Below are 27,882 nucleotides of genomic sequence, written 5' to 3'. Positions count from 1 at the left end.
TTTTACATATTCCAAATTTTACTACTAACTTTCTTTCTATTAGTAATATAACTCGTGATCTTAACTGCAAAGTAACCTTTTTTCCTTCCCACAATGTTTTTCAGGATCTGGACTCTGGGGAGACGACTGGATTGGGTAAAGTGCATGGTGGCCTGTACTTGCTTGACGATGGACGTCTCACTCCACCTCCATTACTACCACTACATCAGAATTCTTTAATATCTTCTAAAATTTATCAGTGGCACTCTAGATTAGGTCACCCCCCCTTAGGCATCTTAGCATCTTTATTTCCTACTTTGGTCAAACATTGTGATAAGATCGATTTCTTTTGTGAGGCTTGTGTTCTGGCCAAACAGACACATTCAACTTATTCTATTTCTAATAAAAGGAGTTCTTCACTTTTTCACTTAGTACATTCTGATGTTTGGGGCCCCAGTCGTAAGACTTCGGTTTCTGGTCACCGTTGGCTTGTCTCTTTTATTGATTGTCATTTTAGACACACATGGGTTTATCTTTTATACACCAAAAGTCAAGTTTTTTCTTGTTTTCAGCATTTCCATAACATGGTCAAAACTCAGTTCAATGCTACTCTCAAAGTCTTGAGAAGTGATAATGGGATTGAGTATACAGAGACTCAATTTCAGAAATACCTTGCTGAATGGGATTGTTCATCAGACAAGTTGTGTTGATACCCCAGCCCAAAATGGTGTGGCTGAAAGGAAGAACTGATACTTGTAGGAAGTGGCCAGGGCGTTGATGTTTTCGCGCCATGTTCCCTCCCAATATTGGGGGGATGCTATTCTTACTGCAACCTGTCTTATTAATCGGTTGCCTTCCCGTGTTCTTGACTCCCGTAGTCCGGCCGATATTTTACATAGGAATTCCACCTTTGTGGTTCCTCCCAAAGTTTTCGGTTGTGTGTGTTATGCCAGAGACACTAAACCTCATGGCAAATTTGATCCTCGTGGGTTAAGGTGTATTTTTTTGGGTTATTCTCCAACCCAGAAAGGTTATAAGTGTTACCACCCTCCTTCTCTTCGTACTTTGGTCAGTATGGATGTGGTTTTTCATGAAAGTCTTGCCTATTATCAGTCTACACATCTTCAGTGGGAGAATTCTGGTTCCAGTGAAGATGTACTTGTGTTTCCTCCCCTTAAAATTCCTCCTTTGGCTGCTGCCCAGCCTCCTTTGGCTGCTGTCCCTTCATCTGTAGGGACTCCTTTACAGGGGGAGTATGTAGGAAATAATGGTAGTATCATTGTCAGGGGGAGTTGACTCCAGTCCAGAGAACCATCAGTGAATTTCAGAAGAAAATTGACAACTCTAATATCATCACTTACAAGAGACATTCCAACAGAGGGCAGCATCAATCTACTGTGGCACCAATACCTATCCAATTGCCAACCCAGGAGTCAGATCCTCCTCCTCCTTGTGGTGAGACCTCTCCTTCCGATCTACCTATTGCTCATCGAAAAGGTACTAGGACTTGCACCCTGCATCCCATTTCTTGTTTTGCTTCTTATAGTTCTCTTTCTCCATCTTTTCGTGCATTTGTGTCCTCTCTTTCTTCTGTTCCTATTCCTAAAAACTGGCAGGAAGCATATACAAATGGAAAGTGGAAGGCAGCTATGTTGGAGGAAATGAGAGCTTTAGAAAAAACAACACTTGGGATCTTGTAACCCTCCCTCTAGGAAAAAAAACCAGTGGGATGTAAGTGGGTGTTTGTGGTCAATCAAAAGATTGATGGGTCTGTGGATCGGTATAAGGCACGTTTGGTTGCAAAGGGCTTCACCCAAACATATGGGATTGACTATCCGGAGACTTTTCCCCTGTTGCAAAATTGAATACAGTTCGGGTTTTACTATCGTGTGCAGTTAATCTTGGATGGGATCTCCAACAGTTGGATGTGAAGAATGCCTTCCTAATTGGGGAACTTTGTGAGGAGGTATACATGGATATTCCACCAGGTTTTTCTTCTGACAATAATGAAGGCAAGGTGTGCAAATTGAAGCGAGCATTGTATGGGCTGAAGCAGTCACCTCGAGCATGGTTTGGTCGGTTCCACAAGGCAATAACATCTGTTGGCTACAAGCAAAGTAATGCTGATCATACTCTCTTTATAAAGAGGGCTGGTGAGAAGCTCACTGTTCTTATAGTGTATGTGGATGACATTGTGGTTATAGGCAATGATGGGGATGAGATCAGCCGGTTGAAGAGGTTTCTTGGGCAAGAATTCGAGATTAAAGATCTAGGGCCGCTACGGTACTTTCTTGGGATTGAGGTTGCCAGATCTTCTAAAGGCATCTTTCTCTCCCAAAGGAAGTATGTCCTAGACTTGTTGGCTGAAACTGGTCTGTTAGGATGTCACCCTTCAGATACTCCTATGGAGGCTACTGTTCGTCTCAAAGAAAAGGAGGGTGAACCTGTTGATAAAGGCCGCTACCAATGCCTAGTGGGAAAGCTGATTTATCTCTCACACACTCGTCCAGATATTTCTGTTGCTGTGAGTCAGTTCATGCATGATCCCTATTCTTCTCACATGGAGGCTGTTTTTTGGATTCTCCACTACTTGAAGTCAGCTCCTGGAAAAGGCATTCTTCTGTCTCCTAATGGTAACCTACCGGTAGAGGCGTATACCGTGCTTGATCGGGCTGGTTCGCAGATCGGAAGTCTATCTCTGGGTATTGTTCTTTTGTAGGTGGCAATTTGGTCACTTGGCGTAGCAAGAAGCAGAATGTGGTGGCTCGTTCTAGTGCTGAAGCCGAGTTTCGGGCTATGGCACAAGGCATTTGTGAGTTACTTTGGTTGAAAGGCTTGCTACAAGATCTTGGTGTTCCTGTTCATATTCCCATGATGTTGTACTGTGATAACAAAGCTGCAATCAGCATTGCACACAACCCGGTACAGCATGATCGCACTAAACATGTTGAAGTGGACAGACATTTCATCAAGGAAAAGCTGGAAGAAGGGTTGATTTGTGTTCCCTTTGTGAAGTCTGCTCATCAGGTTGCTGATATCTTCACTAAGGGATTATCTGGGAAATTGTTCCATCCCATTCTAGTCAAGTTGGGCATGATTGATATATTTGCACCAACTTGAGGGGGAGTGTTAAATTATGTACACCAGAATACCATGGGGGTATTCTGGTCTTTTGGGTGTTTTATTTTTTATTTATTTATGTATTTATAAGCAAGGGTAGAAATATAATTAGGGCTGTGACACTGTTCACGTGAACAGTATCATGAACAGTGTTTTTCCTTGTAATCTCTTTTATTATTATTATAAATAGAGAGCTTGACTGATCTCATTGATCATTCAAGCATTATTCCACAAACCTGTTTTGTTAACAATCTGTTATGGGGGTCATCTCTTACTGATGATTTGAATGATGGCTTTGAAGCTGTGATTGTGAAATCCATCATTTTCCATTTTCGACAACTTAATCACAACACTGCGATCCGTCAGTTTCAAAGGTCGAAATTCTGAACTCAAAATACAGAAATCCCTTGGATCCGAAAAGATGCTCTTAGAAGTGTCGGTTGACTTTAAATTTGACAAATGGAAACCATGATTTCAATAAAGGCACCTTAGAGAAGGAAATTAAATCCGTAACGAGAGAAAGAGAGAGAGAGAGACAGAAAGGGATTGTGGTTTGTCTGGTTTTTTTCTCTTTTATTGAATTGTTTATTAAGGAATGAGAGTATGGTGGGGCGGGTTTGTAGGGGAGGAGGGAGGGAGGGAGGGAGGGAGGGAGGGGGTGGGTGGGAGAGGCGGTGGTGGTGGTGGTTCCGGACAGATTTGCTAGGAGGAAGGTGACACAGTGTTGCAGGGAGGGGGAGGAGGGAGTACGGAGGTTTTCCTTCGTCGGAGGAGGAAGAAAAGAAAGAGAAGAAGGAAGAGGGAGAGAGAAGGAAGTTGGGGGGGTATTTTAGGTTATTCTTTTAGCTATTTTTACTCATATGGGGATTTGGTAAATCTTTTCAACATTGTAACTTGTGATGGTAAAACATAACTTGTACCTACTGTTTTTGTAATTCTTTTTACAATCTAGTAGATCTAGGCAATTCCCCTCTTTTTTTTTTAATATTTTTTTTGGGTTTGAACCATCATAACTATATGTTCATTAAAAAATGCTCTTGTGCTTTCTTTGAGAATCTAGGCTCTAAAGAAAACGTTTAAGAAGCTGGATCATGAAGTAAATATTCTCGATTTTTTGGGTACTAGGTATGTTACAATTTCAGTCCAGTTGGAACTCTTCTATCTGAATAAATCCCTAGCTTTTTCTTGTGCCAGTTGTAGTTAAAACAAACCTGATATCCCACTCCTTTTTTGTTTTATTGCAGCACCCAAACGGTTGAGGTATGCATCACAAACGAGTCACAGAATGCTCTTGATTGTTTCCAGTTCAAGCCTATTCATGTTCATAATATCTTCTATTTTGCTAAAATTTCTCTGGACAGGATTTGACTAATCAATCAAGACTATTGCAAGATCAACTGTCAGAAATACACAAAAGGCTGAGGTTCATATTTGAATCCTGCTGTCATTAAGTGTGGTGGTTTTTTGTTTTGTTTTCTTGGACAATGATGTTAGATTTGAAGCCTTCTATGAGCTTACTATGTAAATGGAGTTGGCTGTTGTATTTTAATCATTATTTTATTTTTTCCCCCTATCTTGACTGAGCTATCCTGTATATTCTAGTTAGATCTTGAAAGCTACCAAGCCATGTTTAGTTTGTCTTGTCCATGCTCGTTCATAACCTTACTCAAATGGTTGACCTCCTAACTAGTGTTTTGTGAGCAACAAGGTTACTTTGGGGTAACAAAGTCTTCTTTTGAAAAAAAAAAAAAAAACTGAGAAACTTTGAAAAAGGAAGATAAAAATAACCGGTTGTGCAAAATACTAACCAGGCAGCTATTGTAATGAATTTAGATGGAGGTTGATCTGGGTAAAGATAGTTGGAGCTTAGATGATATCTTGTAGCCTAAGCAAAGTCATATTATTAATTCTGGATTTTGATATTGCGGTAATAATAGATGCAACTGCAACTGTATTTATGTTCTTTGTGAAATGTACACCTTTCCTGGTTCAGCTGTAAATAATGGTTTTGAGATATTTTTTACTATAAAGTGATATAGATAGTAGAAGCAAGATAACAGAGGTGGCTGCTTTCACTTTAAAAGAAATTATCTAGTGCGGGGTGGTTGCAGGAAATGATGTTCTGCTCAACAACCATCATATAATAATGTCAAACTAATTTTTGTTTCTTCCAGTTATTGGACTGATCCTGATAAGACCGATCACCTAGAAAATCTCAGGACATTGGAAGAATCTCTCAAGGAATCGCTTGACCGAATTCGAGCACATAAGGTATGCCATTTATTCTGTGTGATTGGTGCTTTCTATCAGAGTGGATGGTTTGTGGTATTTCTATGGGAAATGAAATTTTATTTTTATTTATTTCAAAGATTTCTATTGAATCTATTACTCTAACTCTTAGAGGTACAGCCCATATTTTCAAGTCTGATACTTTACAAGTTTATCTTAAGCTGTATTCTTGAATGATAACACCCAAATTCTTTCTCTGTATGGTAATAAATAACATCGATATTTACTAGTTCTATGGACATGTCTAATCTCTCTCCTGATCTATCTGTCCCATAGACATGGGTGGCAAACAAGGATCTGATATTTGAGAAGATCACCTAAAAAGATGTCCTAGACGGAATGGATCTGATCTAAGAGTTGTAAAAAATTTGTCATTGTATATTTGGTTACAGGAAATTTTCAGAAAGCAGCAACTTATGACATTAGAATGTGCCAGTCAGGTAATTAATTGATCTGCTATTATCTTCGGATTGTTTTAACGGTGCAGCCATGGGGAAGTTCTTACCTAAAAAATTCTGATTTTTCAGTTTCAGAATGGGATATATTTACCATTGGGAATGGGAAGTGAGCAGCAAGCACAACCAATATCATGGCTTCATAACAATGAGAATCAACATATGATGCTGCTCGAGGACCCGAACTTACTTCCTCAGAGGTAACTTTTCTGATTGTCTTGAAAGAACTGTTCATTGCAACTCAGTTCAAAACCTTCTAAGCACAAAGTCAGAGTCTAGTTGTCTGCGAAGTAGGAGGATTTTTTTGGGAGGAGAGTCCTAGAAGCATAAGCAGTTAACATTGTTTCAAATCAAGGTGGAACCTACTCCTTATATAAAACTTTTGTACTACATTAGCTTTATACATCTAGAATTCTGCATTTATAAATGTGATGTGGATGTCAGAAAATACACTACTCTAATTTAAAAATTTAAGGGAAAATATCTTAACAATCATAAAAATATTTCTATTCAAATATCCCTTTAATTAATCTTCTCTCTTCTCTTTGCTAGGCACTGGTCGGTTTTTAAGATATTTTCCCAAAATCTTATGGCCTAAATATAATATTTTTTTACAAAGATTCGGTCTATAAATGTAACAGCTACCAAATTAACAAACGAGAGAACTGAGAAGGAGATGAGAGAGGAAGAAGATGAATGAAGGAAAAAGGGGACTGACGAGAGAGCTTCTAGCAATTCCCCCCCCCCCCCAACCAAAAAAAAAGCCTTTATTTATAAAAAATAAGAATTACATGGAAGGATTTCTAATCCTTCTAGGAAACAAAATAGACTTGGAAAATAAACTAGGACTTAAACTGACTTTAATTACTGTAAAGAATCCCAGAACCTATAACCAGTGCCTAGCAAAGAGAAGAGAGAAGATAGAAAGAGATTAAGGGAGAAGAAGAGAGAACAATGGGAGAAAAGGGCTGTGTGATAGAATGTATGTTCTATTGTACCAGCCAACATATATTTATATTAAAACCAAAACAGAATTACAAAAGGAATATAGCTCTTACCTAATTAAGCCTATAGCCTAAATAGGAAACTTACTTAGACTAGGAAACTAGCACTAAAGATATAAAACAATAAAGGAAACCAACCACGGTAGGGGGACTCCCCCTATCGTGTTACATATCTTAACACTCCCCCTCAAGCTGGAGTATACATATATCGAAGGAAAGCTCCAGATTGGACCAACAAACACAGATATAAAGGCAGCACCAGTCTTGAACACATGCAGTAGTCATAGATGCCAGCGAGCTCAAAGCAGCACTCCAATCAATTATCATAAATCCATCAACAATAGCAGCCCAAACAAAACCAATCAGCAACAGCAACAGCAACATGAACATGCCAACACCAAAAGCTCTTCCAAGGAAGACAACAAAATATAGCATCCAACAGCTACATCAAACGTCCTTCCCAATGAAGGCAACAAAATGCAAGCAGTAACCTGCTCAAACAAAGACAGATAAAGTGCAACTCCAATGGCTACACAGAAGCCCGTAAAAGTGCAGCTGCAGTGGCTACATAAAAGCCCATTAAAGTGCAGCTCCAGTGGCTACACAAAAGCCCATCTCGAGGAAGTTACTCCAACAACAATCAGACTCACTCTTGAGTCCCAAACACATAAAAATGTCTCAAATAAAATTGCATAAGATTGCTTATAGTAGACATCTTCAATCTCCCCCTCATGTGTAGCATTACACGTGAACAAATAAAGACCAATAGTCAGCATCTCAAAGGATGGGCATCTGAACAAATCTAATAAGCAAGACCACCAGCAAATAAGATCCCAATAAATTAATCTTCAATCAAGAGCAACCACATATAATCTCCAATAAAATAAGCACCTACTTATCAAAGAAAAAAAAAAAAAGCACCCCACATGATAGCAAATAAAATCCCAAATCGATGTGATTGGGGGTCCACCAAAGCAAGATAATGGCTAATTTGTAATTAATCCATCAATCCTAATGTAATCCCAATCTTAAAACCCAATCATTGATCCACCCAAGAGAGGTAAAACATAAGCAAAAGGAAGTAGTGGCAATTTGGTAATTAATCAGAATTTTCAAGTGGCTCTTGGATAGATAAATAGGGGAATGGCAGAATGGTAAATAACTCAAAGTAAAAAAAGGGATGGCATAGCTGTAGTTTGAATGAAATCTAATTACAAATACCACCCAAGGCAAAAGGGAAATCTTGGAATGAAAAGTAAAATAAGGACATGAGGGACTTAGTGCTAATAGGAGGGGTATAAATGGAAAACTCAAATAATGAAATAAAGGATAAGGGAATATGGAAAGCACTTATCGTATTCTAGCAATTTGTAGAGGAAGTCTTCTTCCTCACGAAACCAACTGGAGCGAGAACGAGGGAGATTGAGACCTTCACGCAAAGAGAAGAAAACCACGGCTATTGCAACCCGCATCAACCATACCCAGCGAAAAAACAAGTTGTCTTCAGCCTATGTTACCGAGAACCAATGGATCATCATCTACTTCTTTGCAACTAATCGCAAATTGCAAGAGATCAGCAAGTATAATCGACACAATGGTGACTATCTTCAACAAGTGCAAATCGATACCCAGATCAGCAAACAAAAAGCAGAAGCAGTCATCAACTCCATCGACCAAACCTTCGAACCAGCAAATATCAGAAACCATAGCACCGGTAGCAATAATCGAAGACAGAAGGGGTTTCAGCAACAGAAAAGCTCCAACAGCAATCGACTAGGGTTTGACAACCAAGGAAACCAGCAGCAAACCAGAGTTTGATTCCACAAGTAAATCTTCAATAGCAATCGAAGGAAACAGCAGCAGCGACAATGGACTTCGATCAAAGCAACCCACAAATAGATGTATATGACTCATCAACAGCCAAGTACCCCCATTGAACCTGAAAATTTTTGAACCTTAGAGCAGCAGCAATTACCCACGATAGTAAATTTTCAATTTGTCTCAATATACGAAACCCTTGTTCGAACAGCAGAAATATTCCATCACTCTCAATAGTAGTAACAGCAGCTAAACGATAGACATGCTTCATCATACAAGAATCTTCATTGAAACCAAACGAAACCGGAAAACTAAAAAATGACTCTCAAACCGGCAATTGGTTATAGCTCTGATACCATGTTGTTAACAGAACAAATTAGAATGGAATGCTTGAATGAGCAATGTGATGATCAAGCTCTTTATTTATAACTTTCTAAGAGTGGACAGAATTACAAATTACACCCCCACATAGCCGACTCTACTAGCTATGGGGGGAAAATCCCAAAATACCCTTTCAGGTTACATAACTCAACACTTCCCCTCAAGTTGGTGCATAGATATCACACATGCCCAACTTGACTAAATTAGGATGAAACATCTTTCCACTCAGCCCTTCAGTGAAGACATCAACAAGCTAATCACCTGACTTCACAAAAGGTAAGCAAATCTATCCACTTTCTAACTTCTCCTTGATAAAGTGTGTTAATCTCCACGTGCTTGGTATGATCATGCTGCACTGGATTGTGGGCAATGCTAATTGTTGCTTTGTTGTCACAGTACAACATCATTGGACGATGAACAGAACCACTAAGATCCTGGAGTAAACTTTGAAGCCACAATAACTCACAGATTCCTTGGGCTATGGCACGGAACTCTGCTTCAACACTGAACCTGGCCATAATATTCTGTTTCTTACTACGTCAAGTGACAAGATTACCTCCTACAAACGTACAATAACCTGAAGTATATTTTCGATCAGGATTACCATCCCAGTCAGCATCAGTGTAAGCCTCAATACGAAGATGATCATGCTGTGACCAAATAATTCCTTTTCCTGGAAGTGACTTCAAGTAATGGAGAATACGAAGAACAACAACCATATGAGTGGAGTAGGGATCATGCATGAACTGACTGACCAGACTACTGCAAATGCGATGTCCGATCTAGTGTGGGAGAGATAAATCAATTTTCCCACCAATCGTTGATAACGTCCCTTATCAACAGGATCACCATCCTTCTCTTTCAGATGAGTAGTAGCTTCCAAAGGAGTGTCACAAGGATGACACCCTAACAAACCAGTTTCTAAGAGTAGGTCCAGAACATACTTCCTTTAGGAGAGAAAAATGTTTTTGAAAGAACGGGCAACTTCAATCCCAAGGAAGTACCTTAGCTATCCTAGATCTTTTATTTCAAATTCTCGTCCCAAGAAAATCTTCAGGTGTGAAACTTCATCAGCATCATTACTGGTCACAACTATGTCATCGACATAGACTATAAGAAGGGTGATCTTATCTCCACAACGCTTGATGAATAAGGTGTGATCAGCATTACTCTGTTTGTACCCTACAGAGATCATGGCTTTATGGAACTTGCCAAAAGCCTGAGGGGATTGCTTCAACCCATATAATGCCCGCTTTAGTCTGCAAACCGTCCCATGAGTCTTGTCACAAGAAAAACCTAGAGGAATCTCCATATAAACTTCCTCTTCCGGCTCTCCATGAAGAAAGAAATTTTTTATGTCCAATTGTTGCAAATCCCAGCCCAGATTGACAGTATATGACAATAAAATCTGAAGTATTCAACTTTGCAACTCGGGCAAAGGTCTCCTGGTAGTCGATCCCATATGTTTGAGTAAACCCCTTAGCCACAAATCTTGTCTTGTATCTATCTACTGACTCATCCATCTTCTGCTTGACAACAAATACCCATTTATAGCCGACTGGTTTCTTGCCCAGAGGAAGAACCACTAGCTCCCACGTCTCATTTTTGGATAAGGCTTTCATCTCTTCCATCATGGCTGCTTTCCACTTTAGATATGCAATTGCCTCCTACTACTTCTGTGGAATAGAAACAGAGGAAAGAGAAGACACAATGGCACGATAGGAAGAAGACAAAGAATCATAGAAACAACATTCGAGATGGGATGTTAGGTATAGGACTTAATGCCTTTACGAACAGCAATAGGTAATTCAAAAGAAGGATCTTTACCAGATGGTATAGCAGGCTCTGGATCAAGATCTGACGATTGGAGAAGAGGTATAGTAGTGGTGGTAGTCTCAACTTGCTCCTTGTGCATAGGGATCCGGGTATAGACTTTATCAACAGGAATCTGACTCACAGGTCTGCTCCCTCTGAACAGAAACCAAACTAGAGGCTGGAGTGGGAGCTGGAGGAGATGGCTCCCCTTGAATAGGAACCGGTAGTATAGCAGGCACATCTTCAAAACATGGATCATGCTCCCCCGGAAGAGGTGGTTGAGAATAATACGCCAGGGATTCATGGAAGACAATATCCATAGTAACCAGAGTACTCCGAGTGGGAGGATGATAACACTTGTATCCTTTATGGATAGTGGAGTAGCCCAAAAAGATACACCAAATGCCACGAGGATAAAACTTGTCATGAGGATGATGGTTGCGAGCATAACAAACACAGCCAAATATTTTTGGTGGCACCACAAAAGAAGAAACCTGGAGTATGTCAGTAGGTGCATGACCATCAAGAACACAGGTAGGCAGCCATAAGGATAGCATCACTCCAGTATTGAGAAGGGACCTGCTGTGCAAACATAATGACCTGAGCAACCTCCAAAAGATAATGATTCTTTCTTTCAGCCACTTCATTCTGGGCAGGAGTGTCTACACAGCTGGTCTGATGAATTATCTCATTTTCAGCCAAATAATTTTGGAACTGACTCACCATGTATTCTTTGCCATTATCACTACGCAGAATTTTTAGGGTTGCATTGAATTGGGTCTGAACCATACAATAAAGAGCTGAAAACAGTGAAAAAACTCACTCTTATGTTGCATCATAACACCCAGGTGGTCCGAGTATAATCGTCTATGAAAGAAACAAACCATCTATGACCAGAAATGGAAGCACGATGGGTAGGGCCCCACACATCAATATGAACTAAAGCAAATGGAGAAACACTTCTTTTATTCAAAGGAGAATAACTGGAACAAGTCTGTTTGGCCAAGACACAAGCCTCACATAAAAACTCATCCGTTTTACAATCTTTGACTAACTGACGAAATAAAAAAGCTAAAGTTCTAAGGGGAGGATGGCCAAGCCGACAATGCCATAGATGGAGATCAGGAGACGTGGTTGAATGTAACTGATGGGCTGGAGTAAAGCTAGTGGAAGAGAAGTCTGACCCATGTCGAGTAAGTAGAGACCACCATGTACCTTACCACCCCCAATCGTGTTCCCTTTCACCAGATCCTGTATGACACAATGAGAAGGAAAAAAGCTTATTTTTGCAGTTTAAATCTTTGGTAAGACTACTAATTGAAAGAAGATAAGTAGAAAAGGAGGGAACATGCAAAATAGAAGATAATGTAAGGGTAGGAGAGCCACGAATGGAAACCTTTCCAAATATAGGAGAAAGGGAACCATTAGCCACTCGAACAGTGTCTTTCCCAGAAGAGGGAGAATATTGGTGAAACACATGGGAGGAACCAGTCATGTGGTCAGTAGCATCGAAGTCTATAATCCAAGGACTGGAGACAACCGATGCACAATGACTACCGACTGGAATACCTGAAGCAAAGTGAGAACCAAAAGGTGCAGCAGGTGCAGTTGAAGAGGCATGTAGCATGCGATAGAAAGCTAGAAGTTCATCCGGAGTGAGACCAATGTCAGTAGAAGGGGCAGCAGCAGCAGTAGTTTCAGTATGATTAGCCATTTAGCCTAGGAATTGGACTTCCCACGACCATTTTTCGCCTCAAAGTCAGCAGGTTTCCCATGTAATTTCCAGCATGTAGCCTTAGTGTGATAGGGTTTGTTGCAGTGTTCACATTTTATAGGCTCTTTGGAGGCAGCATTACCACCATCAGTAATGGTAATAGAAGTAGGGCTGGAATCAGCTTGTAAGGCAGATCTATCAATAGTAGTAGTGTGCAACATAGCAGCCCTATGAGTCTCCTCAGTATGAACCAAAGCAAAGGATTGCTCTAAGGTAGGGAATGGAGATCGGCTAAGCACTTGCACACGAATGGGATCAAATTCAACATTCAGGCCTGCCAAGAAGTTATAGACACGAATTTTGTCCACATGTTTACGATAGGCAGTAATATCAGCTGCAGTGGAAGGCTGAAAATCAGAGTAGTGATCCAATTGCTACCGAGGTTTATCTTAACGTATCCACCGATACTAACCGATACGTATCTTATTTTTAGGGTATCGAAGTATCGATACGATACAACATCAATACGATACTAAAAAGTATCAATTGTATAGGGTCAATACGTGACCCGATATGGTTAATACTCTCCGATACAATATGATATGTCCTTAAAATCACCTTCCGATACGATACCCGATACCGATACATAAACTCTTTAGGGCAGCATAGTATATAGAGACGGACAGTTCCTTCTGTATGGTGTCATGAACCTTCTTTCGAATCTCATACACCTGAGCATCATTCCCTAGCTGCCCATAAGTCTCCTTGGCAGCACTCCATATTTGATGGGCTGTATCCATTAATAAGTAGTTGCTGGAGAGGTCAGGTTGCATAGAGTGCAGCAAATAGGACATCACCATAGCATCATTGGACACCCATCGATCCTAAAGAGGACCAGTTTCGGCTGGCTTTGAGTCACTACCAATAATATGTCCAGTAAGTCCTCAACCAGCAATGGTCAAATAAGCAGACCTAGACCACATTAAATAATTAGTTCCATCGAGTTTGATAGGAGCAGCCAAAGGTAAATATTCAGTCCGTGTCTGTCCATCAATCCCAAAAGTAGCAGTAGTATATCTGATCCTGACATGCTTGCAAATAACCAATCAACAGAACCAGCAAGGAGTCTGAATCAATCAACTGAACCAGCAAGGAATCAATGCAGCCAGCCACAGAAGAACTAGAGAAGAGAGATTGATATTTGGAGAAATCGATCCAAGGAGAAGAAGACCTGAATTTTTAAAAAAACACTCAGAATATATGGCTGATATCAAGGTCCAGTGCTCCTCTGGTATGGATAGAAGTCCCCTAAAAAAATCAGCAAGAGGTGACAGCCCTAACCCTAAAATCGATAATTGTCAGGGTTTTATAAAACCCTGAAAGCTGAGATCAATGTAGGGTAGGGGGCTTCAATTGTTGGTGATGAGTTGTGATAGAAGCTGTCCAAGGCTGCCATAATGGATCTCCAATATGAGCAATCAATCTCCAGTTGTGCTTGAGACTTGATCTTCAAGGAGGGGTTTCCAAAAAATCGCAGAAAAAAGGAGGCAGCAGCTATCGCAAAAAACCTTCTTTAATTCATTGATTGTTGAGGTAGATGGGGGGCAGCAGCTAGATCATTCGATCACCTCCTTAGTGCTGCCCTTTAATGAGGTTGGAAAACCAGGAAGAAAAAAAAAAGGAGAAGAAGAAGAGACTGAGAGAAAGAGAGAAGAAGATGAAGGAGAGAAAAAACGATGGGGGTGTTCTGAAACCTAGATCAGATTAATTAGCTCTAATACCATGTTAACAGAACAAAGTAGAATGGAATGCTTGTATGATCAATGTGATCATCAAGCTCTTTATTTATAACTTTCAAAGAGTGGACAGAATTACAAATAAAACCCCTCCCCCACATAGCCGACTCTACTAGCTATGGGGGAAAAAGCCCAAAATACCCTTTCGGTTTACATAACTCAACACATGTAAAGAATCCTAGAATCTGTAACCAGTGCCTAGCAAAGAGAAGAGAGAAGATAGAAAGAGACTATGGGAGAAGAAGAGAGAACAATGGGAGAAAAGGGTTGTGCGTTAGAATGTATGTTCTATCATACCAGCCAACGTATATTTATATTAGAACCAAAACAGAATTACAAAAGGAGTATAACTCTTACCTAATTAAGCCTAAAGCCTAAACAGAAAACTTACTTAGACTAGGAAACTAACAACTAAAGATATAAAACAATAAAGGAAACCAACCACGATAAGTCCCCCTATCGTGTTACATATCTTAACAATTACAATAAGAAAGGTATCTCTTTAAAATAAGGAATATTCTAATCGGGATACACACATATACTTATTTCATACTCCCTCTCAAGCTGGAGCATATAAATTACCTAGGCCCAACTTGGAACAACCTTTTCGAAAAGCAGGACCAAACAACAGCTTGATAAACATATCACCAAGTTGGTTAGTATTTGAAACAAATGGAATAGAAACCAACTTCTTAACAGCATCCCTCACAAAGTGACAATCAACTTCAATGTGCTTGACCCTCTCATGAAACATTGGATTGCTTGCAATATAAATAGCCAGCTTGATTATCACAAAACATCTTCATAGGCTAAGTAATTGGAAATCCCAACTCCTGAAGTAATGATTTTAGTCACATTAATTCAGCTGTAGTATGTGTCATTGCCCAATACTCTGCCTTAGCACTTGATATGGCAACAGTAATTTGTTTCTTGCTTTTCCAAGTGACTATATTAGCACCCACAAAGGTGCAATAACCAGTAGTAGAACATCTATTACCATTACCGCCAGCCCAATCAACATCGGAACACCCTGTCAGATTAACATTTTGATTGGGTTGATAAATAAGTCCCTTACCAGGAGCCCCTTTTAGGTAACGTAACACATGACAAGCTGCATCCTAGTGAACTTTATTTGGTGTCTACATTGACTAATGACCCCAACAGCAAAAGATATATCTGGTCAAGTAACAGTAAGATAAATAAGTTTTCCAACTAATCTTCTATACCTGTATATATCTTCAAAATCTTTACTCTCACTAGAACCAAACTTTTGATGGGGATCCATGGGAGTATCCGCTGGTTTAGAAGCAAACATTCCAGTTTCAGACAGAAGATCGAGTACATATTCCCTTTGTGATAGGCTAACTCCTTTATTGCTCCATAAAACATCAATACCAAGAAAATACTTGACTACTTGAGAGAACCCAAGTCTTTCATCTGAAAATGTTGATGAAGATAGGATTTAACTTGAGCAATACTAGAAGCATAGTTACCAGATATAATAATATCATCTACATAAACAACCATCACAACAACTTTCGAGTTTTGGTATCAAACAAAGACAGAATGGTCAGAATAACACTGTGAGAATCCAAAATGAATTACAATGGAGTTGAACTGATCAAACTATGCTCTTGGAGATTGTTTCAACCCATAGGTTGCTTTATGAAGCTTACATACTTTGGTTGAATTCTCCCCCTAAGCAACATACCCAGGAGGTTGCTCCATATAGACCTCTTCTTGAAGATCACCATAAAGAAATGCATTTTTATATCCATCTGGTACAAGGGCCAATCTAAGTTGACAGCCAGAGAGATAAGCACACAAACAGAATTTAAGCAAGCGACAGACGAGAAGGTTTCAAAATAATCCACACCATAAGTTTGAGTATAGCCTTTAGCAACCAATCTTGCCTTAAGTCGCTCAACAAAACCATCCGGATTGTATTTGATAGTATAAACCCATCAACATTTGACCAAATCCTTCCCAGTAGGTAATATTATTAGAGTCCAAGTCTTTCGAGACAATAAAGGATCCATCTTTGTGTCGATTACTGCCTTCTACTCGAGATGAGAAAAGGACTCATTGGTGGTTTTTAGGAACAAGGTTAGTAGATAAAGCGGAAGCAAGGGTGTAAAATTTGGAGGGGAGATGAGAAATAGATACATACTGCTCAATAGGTTACACAGTCATGGATTTTTGAGATTTTTTAGTACAAGAGCGAGTACCTTTACGGACAGCAACAGGTAAGTCGATGGAGACTTCAGCATCAGGATCAGATTTTGTGGGTGGAAGAGCAGCACCTATAGTAGTGGATGGAAGTTTCGGAACACTGGTAGAAGAGAACAACTCAGCGGGAATGTCAGTTTTGACGGGTGGTAATGTATCTAGATCAGCAATAGTGGAGGATGGTAATTCAGTCTGTCGACACCACCGATAGACCTAAACTGTTTAGGAGATTGCAACGGAATAGGACCTGGTAGAGGTGGACCTGAAAAATTATTTGTAGGAGGTAGGAAAGTACTAGTAGAATAATAAGAGTATTCTCAAAGAATGTAACATTAGCACTAATAAACTGTTTATTAGAAACATGATCAAAATACTTATACCCTTTCTGTGTCCTAGAGTAATCAAGAAAAATACACTTAATAGAACGGAGAGATAATTTATCGATGGTAGGGTGAAGGATATGAATAAAGCAAACACAGCCAAAAGATTCGTGGTTGCGAATCAAACAAGTAAATATCAGGGTATAGAATAGAAAAAAAGAATTTTGTTATTTAAAACAGACGATGGCATACGATTAACAAGATAACAGGCAGTGAGAACTGCATCATACAAGAAACGTTTGGGGACATTCATGTGGAGCATAATAGGGGCTACCTCCAATAAGTGCATATTATTGCAGTCGGCCACCCCATTTTGTTGTGGAGTGTACGAACAACTAGTTTGATGAATAATACCATTAGTTAGGCAAAAATCAAATATCTCAGTTTGAGTGTATTCAAGTACATTATCAGAACGAAATATTTTAATGGAAACATTAAACTAAGTTTTTAATTTCTTGATAAATTTTTTTTAACACATTAAGGAATTGAGATCTATCTATCAACAAGTAAACCCAAGTTGAACGGGAGTAATCATCCACAAAACTAACAAAATAAGAAAAACCTAATCTATTACGAACTCGACAAGGACCCCAATTGTCAGAATGAACGAAGACAATGAAGAACTACGTGCACTACGCGCAAGGAGGAAGCACGATGATGTTTTCCAAGTTCGCAGGCTTCACACTCAAGACGAGAAACTAATCTGCAACTAGGAACCATTAATTGGAGCTTCGGTAGAGATGGATGACCAAGACGTAAATGCCATTGTATGAGAGAAGGTACGGTAGTAGATGTAGCAATAGTAAAAGGTCTGGTGCCATCCAAGTAATACAGGCCATCTCGCTCAAGCCTTCCACCAATCATCTTCCTTGTCTGAAGCTCTCGCAAGATACAATAAGAAGGATAGAAAGTAATACAACAATTGAGAGATTTAGTAAGTTGACTGACAGATAAAAGACTTAAAGGTAATTTAGGAACATGAACAGGAGAAAAAGTCATGGAGGTTGTTGGAGAACCAGTTCCATGATCAGTTACCTGAGTAGAGGATCCATCAACAAGTATAACTGGGGAAGAGATTTGAACTTGATTCATTGAGGAAAACAAACTTGACTTACCAACCATATGACATGATCCACCAGAATCAATAATCCATGAGGTAGAGGAAGTATGGAAAGCATAGTTAGCTATGTGAGCTAGGGTGGCTGTAGAGGTGGAGGTAGATGCAGCTTCAAGTTGTTGAAGTCATTTGAACAGCTGGTTATAATCATCTCGAGACACAATAGATGAAGTATTATGATTCATATCACCAGTAGATTTTTCAATGGAAGTATCAGTTAGGGTTATATTGGCCAGCTCATTCGCCCACTCTGGCTTTCCATGTTTAGCCCAACAAGTATCAATATTATGATTTGGTTTACCACAATAAGAGCATTGGCGAGAAGATTTGTTATTGGGTTGACTACCTACACCATGTCCATGAGTTCCACGACCACGGTCATGTCCTCGTCCACGATTGACTACAAAGGCTGAATCGTCCTTGGGAGTATTATCAGCTTTAGATGAATTAGCCAGACAATTGACACAAGAAAATACTTCATTGAGAGAAGGAACCTTCTCCCCTATGAGAAGTTGACTCTTCACAGATTGGTAGTCAGGATCTAGTATAGCTAGAAATTTTGCAACATGGAACTCAATTCTTTGTTGTTTCAACTGATCCGGATTAGTAGTTAAGGGCTGATGTATCTGGAGTTCGTCAACCATACCTTTGTAACTGGCAAAATATTCACTCAAAGATTTATCTCCCTATTTGAAATTGAAAAGTTTCTCATAGAAATCATACATTCGGGAGAGATTCTTCTCTTGAGAGAAATTTTCACGAGATTTTCCCAGACATCCTTAGCAAGATTGTGAAACATCTCATAGGATGCAATAGCAAGTTCAACACTGTTCCATAACCATATTTTGATAATAGAGTTCTCATGCATCCATTCATCATAGGCTGTGAGAGTGGAAGGATCATTGGAATTAGTACTAGGAGGATCATCAGTTATATACTTTTAACTTTCCTTTGGCATGAATATATGCCTGTACAGCCTGGGCCCATAAGAGATAGTTGGAAACTCCGGAGAGTTTAATAGTAGTAATCTGAACTTGGACACTGTCTATAGGTGGTTTAGGATCAGCCATTGAAGCAACTGATCAAAAAGAACCAATAAAACCAAAGCTGGAGATGTAGAATAGCCAAGAAAAAACCCCTAATTTAGGGTAATACCAATCTTCAAAATAAAGTAGGTCTTATATACCCACTTTATTGAGATCGAAAAAAGGTAATGGTAGACAGGGATGAAATCCTAAAAACTTGTATCAATCAGGTAGGTAAATCAGCAGTAATAATCAGCCACAAGGAAAGGGATAAAACCCTAAAAGAGATCGAACTAGATACTGGTAAAAAGGGATAAAACCCTAGAAATCTTGTATCGATTAGTTAAGTAAATCAGCAGCAACCAGCCACAAAAAGAAGCTCAAACAGAGCATCCGCCAGCAGTTAAAGTAGTAGAAGTAGAATGGAATCAAACCAGTAGAATGATCCAATCTTTGGATCGAGTGATCTTCTTATATGGAGCAGTGTACCTTCAACAAATCAAGCACATTAATGGCTGAACAGAAACCAATTGTTGAATTCAAATTTGAGAAGAAAATTGAAGCCGCAGGTAAGGTTTTCCAGAAACTTGAAACCGCAGCATTGTAGAATCACTTTTGATAGTTGTGCTCCATATAAATGTAGAAGATAATTAAAATGGCTTAGTTTTTACTGTTTTGATGTCATGAACTATGGCAGAATTAATCAAATAATGGCAGCATAGAAGCTGCGATCAGAAAAGGTTGAAACCTTAGAAGACTTTCAAACCAGATGTGGAGTGTCCTTTTTATTGAAAGGAATGGTCTGACACCATGTAACAGCTACCAAATTAACAAACCAGAGAACCTAGAGAGAGATGAGAGAGGAAGAAGATGAATGAGGGAAAAAGGGGACTGACTAGAGAGCTTGGACCAAACTAGCAGTCCCCTCCTCCCCCCTCCCCCCCCCCCCAAAGCCTTTATTTATATAAAATCAGAATTACATAGAAGGATTCTTTATCCTATTAGGAATCAAAACTAGGAAACTAAATAGACTTGGAAAATATACTAGGACTTAAACTGACTTTAATTACAATAAGAAAGGTATCTCGATTAGTATAAGGAATATTCTAATCGAGATACACACATATACTTATTTTACAATAAAAATTATAGTTTCTGTGTCGGAGGGAAGCTGCTTTTGATCTTGGACCACAATATGATGCCCACACACCACAAATTTTATTCTTCTTCATCTTCTTCTCTCTCTTTGTGTGTGTGTGTGTGTGTTTTCTTACAAGCATCCTGCATCGTGCACATACATTTTATGTGTATCATACATGAAATGTTAAAATGTACACTGATTTTTAAGTTCTTGTAAGCAGCAGTTTTAGTTTATTCGATATGTCTCTGCTTAATTACTCCATTTCCTCCCCATCTGTCTGATCATTGGATGTCTTTGCTGCTGTTTCTACATTCTAGAGATCTTGAATGCTCAACAGATCTCTCTATTCCAAGCTATCCTGGTTATTTTTGCATGGGCAAACAAACAGAGGTTGACAGTTCAGGGAAAGAAAGTGGTGCAGTGAATGAGTTAAGCAGAAGTGCATGCTTGAGGCTACAACTAAGTGGGCAATACCCATACCCACCTTACAGTCTCAATCTGCCTAGTGACAAGAAATTCAAGCCTGAGGCTGAGATGAGTATACGAGGAGACCCTGTAGATTATCAAGTTAATAGTGGCTTTGAACCCGGTAGACATGATTATGACCCCAATCAGCAAAGTTGGGCTTCTACATCTGGTTCTTGTCCTGATGGCATGTTCGATGGCCATTCTTATCCGCAGGTAAGCATTTTGGTAATGCACTCCATTTTCACATTAAGGTTTCAAGCTCATTGGTTTTGGCGAAGTGTTCCATGTTCCTCTGAGTTGTACCAAACTGTTTGGTCTATTCAATTGTTGGGCCCTCCCTGATATAGATGACAAGTGAATTGGCTCTCTCTCAGAAATCATACTGTTAGTATTAGCTTCCTCAATATTCACACAGTTGGAATTTTACTTTTAGCTACCCTAACAACCAGATAAACAACTGAGAAGAAAATCTTGGTTGGGAGAGGATCAAAACAACAAATATTCCAGTGATTGAATCACATTCTTCCCTGGAAGAAAGGACTGTGTATGTGTGTCTTCAGTTTGCATGATTGATTTGATGTGTCCATGTGGAGATCTGGTGGCCTAGAATGCTGGATTCTTGTGATCTTAGTCATCGGATTGATGATGCATTATTTCCTGATGAAGCCCAAAAGATTAACCACAGGAATGGATGTAGTAGATCAATGGGCAGGACAACTCAATCATAACTTTCTTGACTGAGTTGCATTATGGATCAGCCCCTATCACCTTCCAATTTTAAGACAGTCTTACTTCTTGCAGCATCCAAACTGAGTTTACAAGTGATGTTCATTAATGGACTTGAGTTGTGTAGCCAAAGACATGCTTCTCCATCAAAGCTTTTGGTATATGAAACCTGAGAAAGAATGATTGAGCAGTCGTGGATGTTGAAACAGTCTTCTTAATTATCAGAGGCAATGTCTGAAAACATGGCGGTTGAGTGCCACAATTATGTGTACATTACCTTACATCTATAGATGGAAGGGCGCAAATTTGGTCATTTTGGAGCTACCAAATCTGGAATATTGATTACCAAAAAAAAAAAAATCTGGAATATTGAATCTTCTGTATACTATTACTCATATATCAATCAATTTTTTTCTTCCTTATCTGAACAATTTTACTTATGACCCGAGTGGGTGGGTGTTGGGGGGAGAGAGGGGGAGGGAGAGAGGTTCTTGCCTCCTTTATTCTTTCTCAGTAGCCTGAGCTGTAAATTGAACTCATAACAATGAAAGTGATTCAGATAAATATTTCCATTCTTTTTAGTCTGTTTTTTAAACTCTAACAGAGTCGATTGAATTGAAGTGATAATACGTTCTTGGGTCCCCTTTACATTGGAGGGTTTTTCTTTTTCCTGTCTACATTGAAGCTCATCCCACTCAAAAACACATTGGCTCATTGGGTACAAAAGATGGAACAGGATCACTGTTCTTTAATCTGATTTAGTTGCCCCCAAATGTTTGAACAATTGTGTTGTGCCATGGGTCAGAGATGTGCTGTACGAGGTTCTCGAAGGGTCCTTTCCCTGTCACATTGTGTTGAACAACAAAACCCAAGAATGCCAGCATTGCCAATCTTCCTGCAAATGAACCACACAAGATTAGCATGATTAGGATTCTGGTTATCACTTATCAGAGCATGAACAGTTCAGGAATGTTACCGTTAGCAAGCTCCTTCTCCTTGGCCTCTAGAGTTGGGGTAAAATTGAGGGGATTGAAGATGCCACCAGGGTATCCAACTTCATTGGGTGGCAAGCTATAGCTCTTGAAGATGGGATCTTGGTTAACGCTTCCTGGGTTCTTAATATCTTGCCACCTTCTGATTTCTACGTAGTGGAACAAGATGAATTCAATCACAAATAGAGTGGATGAAGACGCAAAGTATTCTGCTTTCCCTGCATCGTACCATTCTGGAACATTGATGATACCCATCTTTGTGAAGACTTCTGGAAGCAACATTCCTGCTACTCCCAACATTGCCCACCTCCCATTAACGAGTTCTGCCTGAACAAACCATTTCAAGTTCTCAGGGTCTTCTGCAAGTGCAAGAGGATCAAATCCATTGTCACCTGGAAGGCTGTAAACAATCAATATGAACACTTGCTTGTTAAATGTTAATCCACTCAAATCTAAATTAAAGGGAAGTTGTAGAAGTTACCTGCCACTGAGATACCCTGGGGAGGCTAAACCCGGCAACCATTCGCCCTTCTTGGCTTCAATTCTAAACGAACTGGAAGACGATGAAGAAGATGAAGCAGCAGCAGTTTTGATGGAGAATTCTCTGGTGAGTTTGCCAGAAGATCCAGTCAGGAACCTTGACTTCGACGTGTATGGCCGGAGACCTGCTAAAGAAGCCTGTGTTGAGACAGTTGCCATGTTTTCCGACCGAAATTGAATTGGGTTCGGGCGGAAAATTGGATCTGTAAGACAAAGAGTGAGGTTGTAGAGGTAGAGATAGTGATTCGTGCTATCCTTTTTGTATCACAGTACAGTCATAATCTTGTGGCAACGAATTCATCACTGAGAACCAATGGTTGGTTTGAGGTGCTGTCGGTATCCAAAGGTTGAGATTCGGTAAGGGGTTATGTCAACCAATGGGAGCTCTCACTCCTTATCCTTATCTGGTTGCCATCATATCCGCTGGTCTTTCTCTTTGTTGCCGTTGGCCAAATAAAAATCTTGTGGGTCTCTCGCTTCTTTGAGAGAGGTATTGTTTTGGACTGTTAATTTATGGTCAAGTTTGAAGGGTAACAAACAATAATATTAACCTCATTTTGATGGATATGGAAATTAAATTCTTCCTATCTGATGGTTGTAAGTTCTTGTTGACTTGAGTGGTGGTTAGTTACTGCTCTAGTTTTTAAATAATTTGATCAGGTGTATGTGCACTTGGTGGGAATGAGGTATGAGAGGATAGATAGATCTCTCTTGGGCTAATTTTTAAACTAATTCACACAAGCCAAAAGTTCTAAGAGGGGTACTTTGGAATTTAAAAAGCTCAAGAGAGAAAGTGTTGTGTTAGTCTAAGTGTTTTGAGTACAATTGTGCAGGGAAGTATAATAATTATAGGGAATTTTTTAGGGAGAACTGGAAATTTTTCAAAAAATATAAAGGTGGAAGTTTTTCTAGACTGACAAGGCTAAAATGTATTTCTATACTAGCAATAAGTTTTGTCACATGGAGGCTGATTTAGAAATTTTAACTGTATGGATATTTTGAAAATGGTCTAGACAGTCCATATGTCAGAATTTAGATCCAAATTCAATCGTGGGACTTCTTATGTATTAGCATATTCCTTTGTATTTTCGGTCAACAGTTTCTTTTAGAATTATTTCATATACTTAAAGCAATGCATTTTCTTGCCCTTAACACACCTCTTCTTTTAATGAAGATAAAATATTGTCATAACACATGTCTATTTATATAGCATACAAGACAATGACATTATTACAAGTATACTTTCAAATTATTTGAAAACCCTTTTTTACCCCTGATTTAAAGAACTTGTCGCAATAAGATAATAGGCGATCAAAAGAAAGTTTCTAGTTCTAAATACACCTATAAAGGTGTCATTTAAACAGTCCCAAGGATTTTCTTATTGACATCCCTTAAGGTCTCAAATAATTTGTAACCATATTTTCTTGCACTCTTAATACAACACATTTTTTTGGCAACAAGGGTAAACTCTTGTAATTTCAGTTATGTACTCAAAAAACGTACAAGATAATGACGGTTCTTGGAAATGACATAATGGGTTAGTCACTTTTAAATCATTTTGAAAATCTTCTTTTACCCCTGACTTAAAAAACTATTGGGAATAAGACAAGGGACATTCAAAAGAAGGTTACATCTTTCAAACACATCAATAGAGATGTCATCCAGACACTCATATTTTAGTTTTGAGATGCCAACATTTCATCACTAGTAATAATCATATCATCCACATAAAGAAAAAGAAGAATGGTGCCTTTTGTAGATTTGCGAATAGAAAGTGCATTATCATGTGCACTTGGTGTAAAGGAGAACTGATGAATAGTGCTATTGAATTTTGCAAACCAAGCACATGGAGCCTGTTTGAGACTACAAATGCTCAACATATATGACATACATGGTGAGGAGGATGATCATAGCATGGTGATGGTTGCATGTAGATTTCCTCTTCAAGAACTCCATTAATGAAGGCATTCTTAACATCCATTTAAAATAATGTCCAATTGAGGATAGCAACAACTGCTAACATGCTTTACAATGGTAAGACGAGTAACATGGGCAAAGGTCTCATCGTAGTCAATGTATATTCTTGTGTGAATCCCCCATAAGACAAGGTTTGTAACACCCTATGGATCTATCAGAGTGAGTTTTGATTTTGCAATTCCACTTGCACCCTACGACCTTCTTATCAGGAGTCCATTCAAGTAGAACCCATGTGTGAGTTTTGGTCAAAGCCTGAAGTTAAACTACTATTGTTTGTTGCCAAATAGCATTAAAACAATCTTCATGGTAGGTCTGAGACTCATGTAAGGAACTAATGATGGAGAAGCAATGATAATCATGAAGGAAAATAGGTAGTTCTCTTACCCTGATGAAATGGTGAGTAAGTTGTGAATCATGGTATGAGGGAGAGGACTCAAGTGATGCAAAGGAGGAACTAGCAAAACTATCAAACAAATCAAGCATGTTGGAAGCCAGAGATTCATATGGTGGTGTTGGTATGAGCTCACTAGATGAACCTATAGGCTGCAGCTAAGTCATCAGGAAAGAGGTCAATAGATTATGGAGAGGCGGAAGTAGCAAAAGTGTGGAAGGAAAAGAGGGAAAAATATGCAATGCTCCCTAAAGGTAACATGATGGGAGATGTGAAGGCGATTAGAGATGGGATCCCAACACCTATATCCCTTGTATTCTCATAATCAAGAAAACAAAAAAGACAGAGAATGAGGCTCTAATTTTGTGTGTTCATGAGGTTAAAGGACAACAAAGAGAGCAGAGTAATCAAGATGAGTTACATGCAAGCATTTAAAGGGAGACTGATTGTGAATAATTGGTGAGGGTATGCGGTTGATAGCGTGGACAGCTGTAAGGGCAGCCCCCCCACCCCTATCGTTCTAGACACGAGGAGGGAAAAAGTAGTGCACGAATAGTTTCCAATATATGACGATGTTTACTTTCAACACGACCATTTTGTTGAAAGGTACTGGGATAGAACGATGAGGAATTGTGCCATTTTTGTGAAGAAAATTGAGAAAGTGAGTATCATGATATTCCATGGCATTATTAGAGCAAAAAAATTTAATGTTGCAAGAAAACTTAGTTTTAATCATGTGAAAAAATTATAATAAATTTGAGGTAACTCATTGATTTCACGTAAGATAAAGCTAAGTATAACAAGAATAATCATCAATAAAAATGACAAAATATTGATATCCCTCATGGTACTATTTAGAGTCCTTAGCCAAATCATTTTCAAAATTATAGTTGATTGGCTTGCAAGGAACCCTTAGCCAAATCATTTCCCCCACTCAATTGGCTTTCATCCCCATGAGGTTGATCTTTGACGACATCTTCATAGCCCATGAGTTGTTTCGACAACATCTTCGTGGCTCTTGGTCATGTCACATTCCACCTCAATAAATATGTCTTTTACCAAAAATAAATAAATAAATTAAACTTTGGTTATAGTAAGACTTTCCCTTTAAATACCATACTCACATTCTCCTAAATCCCAAAGTTAATGAAGCTGAGAGTGTAGACTAGTTTAGACCTATTAGCCTCTGCAATGTGATATATATGGTTTTTGCAAAGGTTTTATTCAAAAGGTTGGAAAATGTTTGAATCTGATTGTGGTGCTTGAGCAGAATGCATTTATTGAGGGGAGAAGCATTTTCTGAGAATGTCTTGATATCTCATGAGTTATTCCACCACATGAAAAAGTAATAAAGGCGCAGGGGGGTTTACCTTGTTGCGTTTAAGCTTAATATGAGGAAAGCGTATGACCGTATTGAGTGTGACTTCTTTTTTGCTATTTTAAGTATTTTGGGGCTTTGTGACAAATGGGTGCAACTTATATCTTAGTGTGTCAACATAGTTTCGTATTTTTTCCTTTTAGATAAAGTTCAGAAAGGAGCAATTATGCCCTCCTGGGGCCTTCGTCAGGGTGATCTTCTCTCGCCTAGTCTATTTTGTGTATAAAATGCTTCACCTCTCTTCTTGTTGAGTGTTCTTGGGGAGGTTGCATGGCATCCAGGTGAGGCGACAAAGCCCTTAGATCATAGGTTCCTTCGTTGTGGATGACTATCTCATATTCTTGAAAGTTGAGCATATTTTTCTTTGCAATCTCAGGGACCTATTGGTTGTATATTATGAGGTGTTTGGCCAAGCTGCGAATGGCCATAAATCTTGTGCCACATTCAGCCCTAACACCCCTATTTGGCTGAGGGGTATTTTTTCAAAAAATAGTGGGTGTTCATGGTATATCCCATATAGGAAAGTATCTTTGTCTCCCTTCAGTGATTGGCAGGAACAAAAAGGAACCCTTTCAAGAGATAAATGATAGAATCCTTTACATGATTTTGGGATGGAAGAAGAAGCCTCTCTCCCTACAAAATGAGAAGTTCTCATCAAGTCGGTGGTTTTAGAAATTCCCTCTTATATTATGACCAACTTCTTCTTGCCTGTTAGCTTGCTTTCAAACTTGAACAAAGCATTTTATAGATTCTTGTGGGGGCAAAAACAGCATGAGAGGAAGATTCATTGGGTTAGTTGGCTAGGAATCAGTATTTGTCCCTACCAATACTGATACGAATCGACTGATCGGGCTGATCTTATACTGGTTCCTCAAACCATGGTAAGGTTGGTATGACATCTTTTAAACAAGCCAAACCTCCTGTGGACTAGACTAGTTAGTATCTACTTTCCTCAGTATGACTTTATTATGGCCTAGGTAGGGGGAAAAAAACCCTTTATGGGCCTAGAGGAGTATCTTGAAAGGTAGGAATTTATTTGTGAAATGAGCATTATGGGTGGTGTTAAATGGTTGGTCTTTTCAGATTTGCAATGATCCGTTAGTGCCTATCCTTGAAGGGTGTATAATTCAGTCTCCCCGACCCCTAG

General features: G+C 39.2%; 2 protein-coding genes across 7 annotated transcripts in view; one reads left to right on the top strand and one right to left on the bottom strand.

Annotated features, from left to right (window-relative positions):
• LOC122670921 (agamous-like MADS-box protein AGL30) overlaps window positions 1–21,774 on the top strand; it is a 33,233-nt gene extending 11,459 nt beyond the window's left edge. For 3 of the 6 annotated variants that reach the window (XM_043867958.1, XM_043867959.1, XM_043867963.1), the window contains 7 exons: window positions 4,160–4,224; window positions 4,344–4,359; window positions 4,461–4,522; window positions 5,274–5,370; window positions 5,781–5,828; window positions 5,916–6,043; window positions 20,581–21,200. In XM_043867958.1, the coding sequence (XP_043723893.1) occupies window positions 4,160–4,224; window positions 4,344–4,359; window positions 4,461–4,522; window positions 5,274–5,370; window positions 5,781–5,828; window positions 5,916–6,043; window positions 20,581–21,073 (909 nt within the window). In that variant the 3' untranslated portion in view covers window positions 21,074–21,200. Of the gene's footprint in view, window positions 1–4,159; window positions 4,225–4,343; window positions 4,360–4,460; window positions 4,523–5,273; window positions 5,371–5,780; window positions 5,829–5,915; window positions 6,044–20,580; window positions 21,203–21,532 lie in introns of those variants that run through there. The other 3 variants (XM_043867961.1, XM_043867962.1, XM_043867960.1) reach the window with 3 other exon arrangements.
• A 296-nt stretch (window positions 21,775–22,070) lies between these two features.
• LOC122670923 (chlorophyll a-b binding protein 4, chloroplastic-like) lies at window positions 22,071–23,206 on the bottom strand. Its single transcript, XM_043867965.1, has 3 exons — window positions 22,931–23,206; window positions 22,434–22,849; window positions 22,071–22,352 (listed from the first exon to the last, which is right to left on the bottom strand). Exons 1-3 carry the CDS (start codon window positions 23,146–23,148, stop codon window positions 22,216–22,218), a joined length of 771 nt encoding a protein of 256 aa, XP_043723900.1. The 5' UTR covers window positions 23,149–23,206; the 3' UTR covers window positions 22,071–22,215.
• Window positions 23,207–27,882: the final 4,676 nt, after the last annotated feature.

Source organism: Telopea speciosissima, chromosome 8 (genome assembly GCF_018873765.1).
Source record: "Telopea speciosissima isolate NSW1024214 ecotype Mountain lineage chromosome 8, Tspe_v1, whole genome shotgun sequence".
Taxonomy (NCBI): Eukaryota; Viridiplantae; Streptophyta; class Magnoliopsida; order Proteales; family Proteaceae; genus Telopea; species Telopea speciosissima.
This window is presented reverse-complemented; position numbering and strand designations above follow the sequence as displayed.

Excerpts from the sequence above, each read along its gene's own strand:
- LOC122670923 (XM_043867965.1), bottom strand. The coding sequence starts at position 23,148 with ATGGCAACTGTCTCAACACAGGCTTCTTTAGCAGGTCTCCGGCCATAC. Across the intron at positions 22,850-22,930 it reads CCAGGGTATCTCAGTGGCAG|CCTTCCAGGTGACAATGGAT; the intron begins GTAACTTCTACA and ends GATTGTTTACAG. Across the intron at positions 22,353-22,433 it reads GGAGAAGGAGCTTGCTAACG|GAAGATTGGCAATGCTGGCA; the intron begins GTAACATTCCTG and ends GTTCATTTGCAG.